General features: G+C 50.3%; 1 protein-coding gene across 1 annotated transcript; it reads right to left on the bottom strand.

Moving 5' to 3' along the window:
• Window positions 1–10,199: 10,199 nt before the first annotated feature.
• Window positions 10,200–12,346, bottom strand: LOC123413027 (probable beta-1,3-galactosyltransferase 8). Its single transcript, XM_045105976.1, has 7 exons — window positions 12,142–12,346; window positions 11,963–12,030; window positions 11,386–11,831; window positions 11,160–11,247; window positions 10,923–11,048; window positions 10,710–10,819; window positions 10,200–10,595 (listed from the first exon to the last, which is right to left on the bottom strand). The coding sequence occupies exons 1-7, from the start codon at window positions 12,295–12,297 to the stop codon at window positions 10,444–10,446; spliced, it is 1,146 nt and encodes a 381-aa protein (XP_044961911.1). The 5' UTR covers window positions 12,298–12,346; the 3' UTR covers window positions 10,200–10,443.
• Between the last annotated feature and the right edge of the window lie 745 nt (window positions 12,347–13,091).

The raw sequence follows: 13,091 nt of genomic DNA, 5'->3' as shown, positions 1-13,091 counted from the left end.
CCTCCCAACAAGCGCTATTGTTTAAGGCCCTTAGCTAGGCATTGATAATTCAATGATGCTCACACAAAAGACAAGAATTGAAGCACAACGAGAGCATCATGAAACATGTGACAAACATATCTAAGTGTAACATACTTCCTATGCATAGGCATTTTATAGGAAAACAGATTGTCAAGACAACCAATAGTTCCATATGCAAGGAAGAAGAAAGAGACAATAACAATCTCAACATAATGAGAGGTGATTTGGTAACATGAAAGTTTCTACCAAAATATTTTCCCCTCTCATAGCAATTAGATGTGAATCATAATCAAATTCAACAATATAGCTATCACAAAGGATATTCTTTTCATGATCCACATGCATGCGAAGTTCATGCTCTTCAAAAATAGTGGGATTATCATCAACTAAAGTCATGACTTCTCCAAATCCACTTTCAATATTATTGCAAACATCATAATAATCATGAGGGTTAAACAAATTTTCAAGATCATAAGAAAAATTATCACCTCAATCATGATCATTGCAATAAGTAATGGAAAAAGCAAAACTAGCATCCCCAAGCTTAGGGTTTTGCATATTTTTAGCATGATTGTCATTAATAGAATTTATAATGAAATCATTGCAATCATGCTTTTCATTCAAGGAGCCCTCGTAAATCACTTCATAAATTTCATCACGATTTTCAGATTCACGCATCTAAAGAAAAACTCCGTAGAGAAAGTCAAGTGCACTCAACTCACTAGAAATTGGATCAACATAATTGGATCTCTTAAAGAGATTAGCAAGTGGATGAGGATCCATATCAATAGATTTTCAGCAAGCGAAGATGCAAGCATATTGAAGGCACATGGCAACACAAGCAAACAGAAAGCAAGCGAAAGAAAGGGCGAACGAAAAAGGCAAAAAAATTGTAAATTTTGTTCTTCAGAAGTGGGGGAGAGGAAAACAAGAGGCAAAAAAGTAAATGCAAGAGATGAGTTTGCGACACTTACTTGGATGAGCTTCACCTAGAATAATCCCCGGTGCCAGAAATTGACACGTTGACGGGAGACTATTCTTGACTTGATCCTCCCTGGCAACGGCACCAGAAATCCTTCTTGCTACCTCTTGAGCTTGCGTTGGTTTTTCCCTTGAAGAGGAAAGGGTGATGCAGCACAGTAGCAGTAAGTATTTCCCTCAGTTTTGAGAACCAAGGTATCAATCTAGTAGGAGAATCAAGCGAAGTGTCCAGAGTAACTACGCAAACACAAACAAGCTTGCACCCAACGCTATAAAGGGGTTGTAAATCCCTTCAAGATTGATTGCAAAGTGAGATCTGAAGGCAGAAAGTGCAACGAAGTAAATGTGTAAGGCTGAAAATATGGTGTGAAGTAGACCCGGGGGCCATAGTGTTCACTCTCAAAATAGAAAATATTACGGTGGGTGAACAAATTACTGTCGAGAAATTGATAGAACGGTGCAAAGTCATGATGATATCTAAGGCAATGATCATACATATAGGCATCACGTCCGAGACAAGTAGACCAATACTGTCTACATCTACTAGTATTACTCCACACATCGACCGCTATACAGCATGCATCTAGTGTATTGAGTTCATGAAGAACAGAGTAATGCCTTAAGCAAGATGACATGATGTAGAGGGATAAACTCAAACCAATGATGTAAACCCCATCTTTTTACCCTTGATGGCAACAACACGATGCGTGCCTCGCTACCCCTTCTGTCACTGGGTGAGGTCACCGCATGGTATGAACCCAAAACCAAGCACTTCTCCCATTGCAAGAATCATATATAAAGTTGGCCAAACAAAACCCACAACTCGAAGAGAATTACAAGGATATGAAATCATGCATATAAGAGATCAGAAGAAACTCAAATAAGATTCATAGATAATCTGATCATAAATCCACAATTCATCACATCTCGACAAACACACCGCAAAAGAAGATTACATCGGATAGATCTCCATGAAGATCATGGAGAACTATGTATTGAAGATCTAAGAGAGAGAAGAAGCCATCTAGCTACTAGCTACGGACCCGAAGGTCTATGGTGAACTACTCACGCATCATCGGAGAGGCCATGGTGTTGATGAAGAAGCCCTCCGTATCTGAATCCCCCTCCGACAGGGCACCAGAATGTGCCCCACATGGGACCTTGCGGAGACAGAAGCTTGCGGCGGCGGAAAAGTATTTTCGTGGATCTCTCACGTAGTTTTGGATTTTTTGGGAATTTATAGGCGGAAGAGGTAGGGCAGACGAGCCACAGGGGGGCCACAAGCCTTCTAGGCGCGGGCCTCCTGGCCGCGCCTAGGGTGCTTGTGGCCTCCCCCGGTGGCCTCTGCCTTGGTGCTCACACCCCCTGCGTATCTTCTATTCCGGAAAAAATCTTTTCGGAAGTTTTATTCCGTTTGGACTCCATTTAATATGATTCTCTGGAAAGGGTCAAAAACACGGAAAAAACAGGAACTGGCACTTGGCAATGAGTTAATAAGTTAGTCCCAAAAAAGATATAAAAGGAATACAAAACATCCAAAGATTGACAAGATAATAGCATGGAACCATCAAAAATTATAGATACGTTGGAGATGTATCAGCCCCCGCAGTCAAGCTCCTATGGCTAAGTAAAAGCCCTAAAACCACCTATCTTGATTACCTCGTTTCCCTTACACACTACCACCCCGGGCACGGAAACGTCGGCTAAGGGTCATAGTGCGGAGGTCGAAACACCTCTTATAGCATCTACAAGGGGACTAAAGCCTAGGCCATGATGACTTCAACAAACCAAGAAGAACACAAGCAAGCAAGAAAACTGGCAAAGAAAAACGGCAAAAGGCAAAAGAAAACGGCAAAGGAGAAAGGCAAAAAGGCAAATGAAAACGGCAAAGGAGAAAGGCAAATGAAAACGGCAAATGTGAAGTGGGGGAGAGGAAAACGAGAGGCAACTGGCAAAAAAGGTAAATGCAAGAGATGAGTTTGTGACACCTACTTGGATAGATCTCCTCCCCGGCAACGGCGCCAGAAATCCTTCTGCTACTGCAACAAAAGACCTTCCAACGGCGCCAGAAATACTTCTGCTACTGCAACAAAAGACCTTCCAACAGCGCCAGAAATAGGTGTGTTTACGGGAGACTATTCTTGTCTTGATACTCCTCGGCAACGGCGCTAGGAATCCTTCTGCTACGGCTACGCCTTTAGGGACTTCCTTGGCAAATATGCAAAGGATTCCCCCGTGGCCTTGGAGCCTTGCGTTGGTGTTCCCTCGAAGCGGAAAGGCTGATGTAGCACAGCGGTGGTAAGTATTTCCCTCAGTTTTGAGAACCAAGGTATCGATCCAGAGGGAAGATCGCGTCAAGTCACAAGTACCTGCACAAACACAAAGAGCTTGCACCCAACGCTGTGAAGGGGTTGTCAATCCCTTATAGATTGTTTGCAAAGTGAGAACTGAAAGCAAAAAAGTAAACAAAGCAAAGTAAAAGTGAAAGTGGAAACGAGAGTTGTGAATAGACCCGGGGGCCGTAGTGTTCACTAGTGGCTTCTCTCATGAAAGCAAGTAGACGGTGGGTGAATGAAGTACTGTCGAGCAATTGATAGAACCGCGCAAAGTCGTGACATTATCTAAGGCAATGATTATATCTATAGGCATCACGTCCAAAACAAGTAGACCGATACTTTCTGCATCTACTAGTACTACTCCACACGTCGGCCGCTATCCAACATGCATCTAGTGTATTAAGTTCAAAAGAACAGAGTAACGCCTTAAGCAAGATGACATGATGTAGATGAACAACCTCAAATCTATGATGAAAGCCCATCTTGTTACCCTTGATGGCAACAACACGATGCGTGCCTTGTTGCCCCTTCTGTCACTCGGAAAGGTCACCACACGGTATGAACCCAAAACCAAGCACTTCTCCCATTGCAAGAATCATAGATCTAGTTGGCCAAACAAAATCCAAGACTCGGAGAGACTTACAAGGATATCAAATCATGCATATAAGAAATCAGCAAAGACTCAAATATAATTCATAGATAATCTGATCACAAATCCACAATTCATCGGATCTCGACAAACACACCGCCAAAGAGGATTACATCGGATAGATCTCCATGAAGATCATGGAGAACTTTGTATTGACGATCCAAGAGAGAGAGAAGAAGCCATCTAGCTACTAACTATGGACCCGTAGGTCTGAACCAGACTACTCACGAGTCATTGGAGAGGCGATGATGTTGATGTAGAAGCCCTCCAACTCCAAAGTCCCCTCCGACAGGGCACCGGGAAGGGTCTCCAGATGAGATCTCGTGGAAACGAAAGCTTGCGGCGGCGGAAAAGTGTTTTCGTGGATGCCCTGATTTTTCCTGTGATTTTAGGGAATTTATAGGCCAAAGAGCTAGGGCAGGGGAGCGCCAGGGAGGCCACAAGCCTGGTTGTCGTGGCCCCCCCTGGCCGCGGCAACAGGGCTTGTGGGCTCCCTGTGGGCCCACTGCCTTGGCCCTCAAGTCCTCCAATCTTATTTCGTTCTTGAAAAATTTATTTCGGGGATTTTATTCCGTTTGGACTCCGTTCCAAAATCAGATCTGAAAAGAGTAAAAAACACAGAAAACAGGAACTGGCACTTGGCACTGGATTAATAAGTTAGTCCCAAAAAAGATATAAACGGTATATAAAACATCCAAAGTGACAAGATAACAGCATGAAACCATCAAAAATTATAGATACGTTTGAGACGTATCAGTGCCCAAGACGAGGCGTGCGCAATTGCTCACCCATATCAGACTCCCGAGTTATCGATGTTTTAGATTCTCTGTTATGTCTTCTTTAAACCTGCCAGAGTCTCGGGGGCTATGGTCTATTTTTACTATTATCAACATTTTTTCGAGATACTTGACCCCCGCTTGAGGTTTTTTCAAACTTACCCAGGGCTCGGGGGCTGCTATATACAAGGATTGCATAACCTTATGAAGTAAATTGTCTTTGTTAAAATGGTATTACATGATTTACCTTGAAGCCTGTCAAGAGGCCGCCGAAAGCCTCTTTCAGTCCGTTGTGAACAAACCGAATACTTTGTAAAACCGCACCGATGAGGGCGTGGTGTTCTTTAGCCATAGAGGAGCTATTCAAAGCCTCCTCCATCACAGCCGGCCACCCAGTTTCGGCATGCTCTATTATGAGTGGCACTGGTGGCCGCACCTGGGCTTCCCCTTGCGTGGAGGCCACAATGGATGACCCCGGGGGCCTTGGGGCCTTCGGGGCCGTGTTCGGAGAGATGTTGGATTGACGGGGATCCCCCTATTTGTTCGCCATAAGGTTTTCCCCCTCCTGGTCTTTGATGACCGATGTACTAACCTCAGCCATGATGTCATCACCCCTGCCCCCCCCCATGTTCGGCCCAGGAGGGGTCTTCCGTGACAGAAGCTACTTGGTCTCCTCGACAGCAGGATGAGGTGTGGTGCGCGATGCGGTCCCCCTCTCCGCTAGCTGGGCTGACAGAGAGTCCCCTGCGAGGCTCGGTCGGTGGAAAGGTCGCGTGGTGGGCTACAATGTGAAAGGCGTGCATATGGTTAGTAACGAACCTCAATATGAATGTACAAAAGATTCTTTGGATTCATACCTTTGGGTCGGGGGCTTGACCCTAGGGTTCCTTCGGGGAACCACGTCAGAAGCCTCGAACTCCTCGGGGGAGTCCGAGCTGTCATCAGGTAGGGCCACCTTAGCCCTGCATTGCCTTTTCAAGGTAAGAGGAGGCAGATCCTACTCGACGTCATCGGACGCCGCCCTCTTCCTTGTTCGGGAGGAGTCGCTTTCCTCCTCGTCCTCTCTGTGCTCTCCATGAGCATAAAGGACTTGGATATCCTCAGACTTAGTGTCCAGGGGTCCCTTCGAGCGGAGGCCTTCTTGGACCTCCCTCTTCTCGTTCTTCTTCTTCTTCTGTTTCTTCTCCGGTGCCTCGGCCAACATTTCCGTCAACAAGGTCATCCTGGGGTCCTCAGACAGCGCAGTTGGGCCATCAACCTGCACAAATTTTTCTAGATAGCCCTGTAAATGTGGGGAAGAAAGGTTGAAGTTCCTTGTTAAAAGGCAGTATCCGTACATAAGAGAAAAACTTTATTGTACCTACCGAGGAGGGTGTGCGGCGTCGAGGCTGATGTCTTCTTCCTTCGACGGCCAGACCCTTTGGGGCTTGAACAGCACCTTCCACAGCTTGGCATGGGTGGTGCGGTAAAAATGGAGCACGGTGGCAGGGTCGTCAGGCTTCTAGGACCACATTGGGGAAGCCCAATGTTGGCAAGGTAGGAGGCAACGATGAAGCATGATTTGAACTGCATTGGTCAGTTCGACCTTCTCCTCTATCATCTGGAGAATGCACTTCTACGGCGACTTCACCTCTGCTATTGATACGCAGTCGAGACCCTTCTTGATCCACGACATCAGCCTTGTGGGAGGTACGGATCTGAATTCGGAGGGTGTTGTCCAGTCCGTGCCACGTGGTTCGCTGATATAAAACCACTCGTTTTGTTGAATTTTAACGGTATCTATAAAGGTGCCTTCCGTCCACTCAACCCGGGGGAGGTTGCTGATCACCCCCCCCCCCCCATTCGTCCTGCTGACTGTTGACTATCTTCGGCTTGACGTTGAAGACCTTTAGACACAAGCCAAAGTGTGACTCGACCCGTAGAAAGGCCTCGCAAAAAACTATGAAGGACGAGATATGCAAGAAGGAGTTTGGGCCTAGATCGTAAAAATCTAGCCCGCAGAAGAACATCAAACCCCTAACGAAGGGGTGGAGCGGGAAGCCAAGTCCCCGGATAAAGTAGGGGATGAACACCACCCTCTTGCCTGACCTTGGCGTGGGGATGACATGGCCCTCCTATGGAGCGCAATGGACGATGTCAATCGGAAGGTAGCCAGCGAGCTTCAGCTCCTGGATGTCGTCATTGGTGATGCTGGAGGCCACCCACTCGCCCTTGGAACCAGGACTAGTCATGGCCGAACTAAGGAGTGGTTGGAGGAGATTCTAAGGAGGAATGGATCTAGGCGATTAGAGCTTAAGAGGTTGGGAGGGCGATGGCAATGGATTTGAGAAGCATATGGAGGCTTTGCTAGTTATTTCCCTTTTGTAGGCAGTCGTAATACCAAGAGTCCCTTTACTGCACCGCAGACCTTGCCACTTCCCCATATAATTGGGTCGTTATGCGTGTGTGGGATAACCTGAATCATTGCTCATATCCCTTAAACAACACGGCACGATCTCCATATTGATGGGACGCGCCAATAGAGAAACTGCCTCAAATTGTGAATCAAATTTTCATGACTCGTTAGTCGTTGTGATCTGCCATGACCTTTCGCTAAAACTTGTCAGGCGAAGGCACTGTTCACACTCGGGTGGTTGGCCTTCGAGGCTAAGTAACGCACACAGTTTGGAAATTGAGAAGTCATTAGTGACCGAACTAGCATTAGCATAACATGAAAGGGAAGAAGAACTTGCCCCGCAAGCCGGATACTTTAGACACATGAAGCTGCTAGGGATCATGGACCCCGACATTGGAGGCTAGTTCGGGGACTATCGAGGGAGTCCGGGACTAAGGGGTCCTCGGGCCGTCGGCCTATCTCTTATGGCCGGACATGTGGACCACTTTGTGACTATTACTTCAAGACCAAGCTATGAGACGACTCCATGTTCAGAAAGGAAACCTCCAGTACCTTGGTGTGTCCTCCGAGTCAAGATACGGAATCGGCAAGTTTACTCCGTGATGGCAACCGACCATGTGTAAGGTACCCCTCGTGTCTATATAAACGAGAGGGTTTTAGTTCGTAAAGGACAGAACCATCATCCTACTCATCTAGGGTTTAGTTCATCTGATCTCGTAGTAGATCGACTCTTTAATCATCATACACACATCAATATAATCAAGGAGCACATAGGCTTTTACCTCTTTGAGAGGGCCCGGACCTGGGTAAATATTGCCCCTCTGTTCCATGTTCCCCATGGATCCACGATTCACAACTCGGGACCCCCTACTCAAGATTTGCCAGTTTTGACACCGATAACCCCCCCCCCCACACACACACACACAGACACACACACAAGAGGAGCATCCGTCGGACCGCCGGATTTTAGGATGATTCCGCATGGGTCCACGTCGTCAAACCATCGAGGCGGACGCGTCCGGGCGCTTCCATATTCGCCCCAAATTTGTGCTAGATGTGCACGGTGTCGCACAGTACTGACATTTAAGACCCGTTTGGGACGCCCATCTGGGTCGCGTTTTTATGACCGGACATTTGGGACGAGTTTGAAAGGTTCGGCTGTGGATGCTCTTATTTATATTTTTAGTGCTACACTTTGAGCCAATAAAATACAACCTTTGTTGAAAATAAAATAAAAAGCAAATGTTGGTTGATGATTGCGGACCAAAGGGTCCTTCAAATTTCGAAGGATCATAAATTAGTGTGATGCGGCACTTTTCTCTCCCTGCCCCGCGTCGTCTCAACCGAGGCGACACGGGCGGAGACCTAGCCCGCGCCACCGGGCCGGCCTTCCACCCCATGCCCTCCCCGCGCCAGCGCCGAAGGAGGCCGCCGGGCTAAACCCGGGCGACGGACGGCGGCGGTAGGGTCATCTTCCTCCCGTCTGGCCACGACAGCTCGGGGTAGGGGAGGCTCGATTCACTCCATGGCATGACGGATCCAGGAAGCCGTGGACTCTTCCCAACTGCTTCTCCGACGTGGCAGTCGCGGGCTCTTCCCGATGGCTTCTCCCGTGCGGCAGCGAAGGGCTCTTCCGACTGCTTCTCCGACGCGACGGCTCCGAGCAGCGACTCTCATGGGTGGCAGCCGCGGCAGTTTCGTCGGCGGGCTCTGGTCCTCTAGCCAGCAGCTCTTCTCCGACGAGTAGGGGCGGGTGCGCCCCTCTCCCTGCTCTGTGGGCACGTCCTCGCAAGGGTCAGCTATGCGCTGGACTTGATGGTTCCAGTGGCGCCGCAGTTGTGGATTTTCATATCTGGTCGGATCTGGCTCATCGGTATTTGGTCGGCAGGGATGTGTGTAGATCGGTGTCTCTCCAGTGTTCCTGGCGCGGTGGTTGTGCGAGAGGTGAGTGGGGCAGTGGAGGTGTTGTGTGTGGGGGTGCTGGTGGTGTTGGATTTCTCCGGGCGAAAGCTTGCCCGGTCTCGGGTCGGACACGTCGGTGTTTTGGACATCGAATAACCTTCTTGGAGGCGTCGTCATGGAGCCACGTATCCTCTGCACCCTCGGATTTGATCTTCGGGTGAAAGCCTAAGGCCCGTCAGGGTCGGGCGACAGTGTCGACATCGTCGCTTCCCTCTTTGGGATGTCATCTTGAAGAGCTCCGGATCCCGTTTACACGTTTCATGTACTGGACACTCGCGGCGTTGCGGTTGGCAGGTGCGTGTCCGGCATGTGTTTGTTCTGTGTGGCTTCTTGTGTGGCAACAATGTTGGCTTCGGGCGGAGCTGGCTTGCTGATGGTTCTTGGTAGTCGATCTCTTCCCGCGTGTTCGAGGGGTCGTCGTGCCTCGCTTTGTCTTCATGAAGTCGGAGTTGCTGAGGAGGGGCCCTTGCGATGACGATGACACGAGACAGGTGGTCGGCTCTGGCGCAAGCCCAACGCTCTTCCCCAACAATGCTCATCAACAGAGTCGGAATTGCTTGATGGCTTGCGCGTGTGGCTGACTGTTTGGCTTTGGCCGGTGCAGGCCTCGATGCTTGTTTGCGGTGAGGGCTTCTTTGGTGGTCGTCGATGGTGGAGTCGAAGTCGTCGTCGCAGAGGCGCGATGACGATGACGTCGGGTTGCAGTCTCGACGATGTTTTTCTCTTCGACGGCATATGTGTGTTTCTGTGTGGACTGCCAAGTCGTCTTGTGTGCCTTGTTTTTACGGACATGTTGTAACGATTTTCGTCCGGTGTTCCGTTAATTAACCAGATAATTTTCTTCGACCTTTTTAATGAATCGAGTCATAAGGGACCGCGTTTCAAAGAAAAAGTTAATGTGATGTCGGAAGAGAAGGCGAATGCAGTCACAACAAAAGCATGGTGGCGGTGATAATTAACATTGATTTCCCCCGCAAAAAAGAAAACACAATTAACATCGATTAGTCGAGGGCAGTTTGGCCATGGACTATAAGTTGTTAAGCGTTGGCTCGGAATCCTAACAATGGACACGCAAATGATTTAACTTTTGTAAAAGCTAAGCCTTGCAACCTCCAAAGCTTAATGAAAAAGTCATGACCTTGGATTCGATGAGTGAACCACCACAGATGCTCAGTTGTCAAAACGCTGCTATGTTTCTACGGTTTACCTGCCACGGGAAACTACGAACGCTTCCTTTCTCTGATGGTACTAGTTTTCAAGTCTGACAAAAAAACAAAGCATGTAACAAAGCTTGGTCGACAGTCGACACCGGGGGCCGGCCGATCAGGCGGCGGCGAAGTTGGAGACCGCACCGTCGCCCTCGCCGCAGGCGCTGTGGATGGCCCTCATCCTGTCGACGGACTTGCAGATGCCGCTGCAGGACCAGTCGAAGGACGCCGCGCACACGTTGCCGGCCTGCTTCTTCCACTCGCAGTCTGCATGCATGCCCCACGGAGAAGGAGAGGCAGAGCAGATCAGCTTCACAGATGATAACACCGCAGCGCAGAGAACGATTTAGAGTGTGGCAGAGGCGATGGCGATGTGCGCACCTGGCGGCGTGGCGCAGCAGAGGCTCCGGTCGTCGACGTGCTCCACCTCGAGACCGATGAGCCACGCGCCCAGCGATACGTCCTCGTTCGCGAACCGGTGAAGTATGGGCCTGCACATCCACATCCAGCATACAACCAGAATCATCAACCAACAACGCTAATTACAAGATGATTGATTTACCCTAGGATATGATGCAGAGTATATATACTCACTGGTTGATGGAGATGTAGGAGGCGAGGTCCCTGGAGATGGCGTAGATCTGCCCCGTGGCGTGGCGGAAGTACTTGTTCCCCTCGTCCCCGAACTTCCACGACTCCGGCTCGTGGTACTTGACGCCCCTGCAGCCACATACACCCATGGCGACACATCAGTCAAGTGGCCTAGCTACTTGGCTAGGCTAACGATGATTAACGATCAACCTATTCAGTTCGGTGCACAGAACTACTTACTTCTGCGACAGCACCGGGCCGGACTTCATGCACCCGACGTACACCCTCGGCGTCGTCCGGTACCTGGCGAGCCTGTTCGTCAGCATCCCTGCACGCGCAACCACCACACAAACACCATTAAACTCGATGGAGCCACGTACGGTACGTACAAGGTAGAATACAAACTCGTAGCAAGTCCAGTGCCGCGTGTGGTGTGGTACATAAGTATATAGGAGTACGTACGTACCTAGGTTGACGTGCACGTCGTCGTCGACCTTGACGTAGAAGGCGGCGTCCCAGGTGGCGACGGCGGCGGCGAAGTAGATCCTGGTCTTGGAGGACAGCTCGTGGTACCCCTCCACGTGGTCCAGCCGCATGAAGTCCCTGGTCTCGGCCTCCTCGACGTCGATGGCCCGGTCCAGTGCGCCGCCGGGCGTGGCGCTGTGCCCGATCACGAACCGCACCACCACCCCCTTCTCCTTCTCCAGCTGCCGGAGCTTGTCGCCCCTCGGCACCCAGGTGTCCCGGAGCGAGTCGCGCCGCTTCTTGCTGCTGAAGGCCGTGTTGATGCCCACCACCACGAACACCTTGGGGAGGCCCTTGGACGCCACGCCCGCGCCCACGCCGCCGTTCCTCTTGGCGCGCTCCACCGCCAGCTCCATCTCCAGCGACGACACCGACTTGTCCAGAGACCTGCACCACCGCATACATACATACATACATACATACATACATGCGTAAAGAGCATAAATATAGTTAGGACTGTTGGCACTTTTGACTCTTGGGACTAACTATAACATCAACATGGTAGAGTAGGTGCTTACCGAATGGCTTGGTGGGTTCGCGACACCTCGTTCATCACATCGTTCGGGTTGCTCTCTTCTTCCAGCTTCTGAAAGAAGAAGCCAAAACGGCTGGTCAGCCAAGCCGCATGCAGGATCCACAATGTATGTACGTGCTGGCGTCCAGGGAAAGGAAAACGCTGCCTGGTAGTGACACTTACACGCCTGTGCTCGCAGTCGTCGTCGGAGAAGAGGGCGATCCTCGAGCCGCTGTGGCTGCCGGACGCCGGCGGCGTGAGTACCGTCATCCGGCCGCTGAGCAGCAGCCCCACGAAGAAGCTGGTGGCGCAGAGCACGAGCACGGCCTTCCCCGACATGGGCCTCGACCGCGGGGCCTTCTTCTCCGACTGCGGCTGCCTCTCGCTCAGCGCCTGGATTCAGACAAACAAACAAACACACACACGCGCATGAGCAGTGCACTAGTTAATTTCTCGGGCCAGCTTGAGTTGCAATGCATAGCACAAACCATCATCGCTCTGCAGGCAGGCGGGCGCTCTGGCTGGATGGATGGAGGCGGCTCTGCTCAAAGGCTCAACACGCACACAGCACCACTGAAGCGAAGAAGAGCTGCCTCTGTCGCCGAAAACGCCGGCTATCTATCGCAGCAGCCCCAGCGCTGCGCCCTGCACGGGCGAAACGGTTCAGTTGGCAGGCAAGGCCCTTTGTGTGAGGCACCTCATGCTGCCAGTGTGAGCCAGCGAGCGAGGGAGCTCACGGTAATAGCGACCGCTCATGCCCCCAATGAAAGACCACCGACGCCGTACTGATCTGCTGGTTAACGGTGTGCTCTTTGCTTTTTGATACGCGGAGTAGTCCATGTATGTACTGTACAAGGCATGGTTTGCCAATCACGACGGCTCGGTGGGTCCCGCGTGATGACCACTCGCTTGTCTAGCTGGCCGAGGTTCCATGGGATTGATATTGAAACCGTTCAGAATCAAAAGTGATTCGGTAAAACTCGTTGATGATTACAGATGCCCTTTATATGGCGTGGAGAGACACGGCGGTTGGAGGCGTCGGTTCCAGACGGACGTGGTCGTGCGGGAGGCAACCGCACACCGGTTGGGCAATAGAAGATTTCTCCAATTGCATTTGTAATAAATCTCAACCC

This window comes from Hordeum vulgare, chromosome 1H (assembly GCF_904849725.1).
Source record: "Hordeum vulgare subsp. vulgare chromosome 1H, MorexV3_pseudomolecules_assembly, whole genome shotgun sequence".
Lineage (NCBI taxonomy): Eukaryota > Viridiplantae > Streptophyta > Magnoliopsida > Poales > Poaceae > Hordeum > Hordeum vulgare.
The sequence above is the reverse complement of the archived record's forward strand: the minus strand, read 5'-3'. Positions and strand labels throughout refer to the sequence as shown.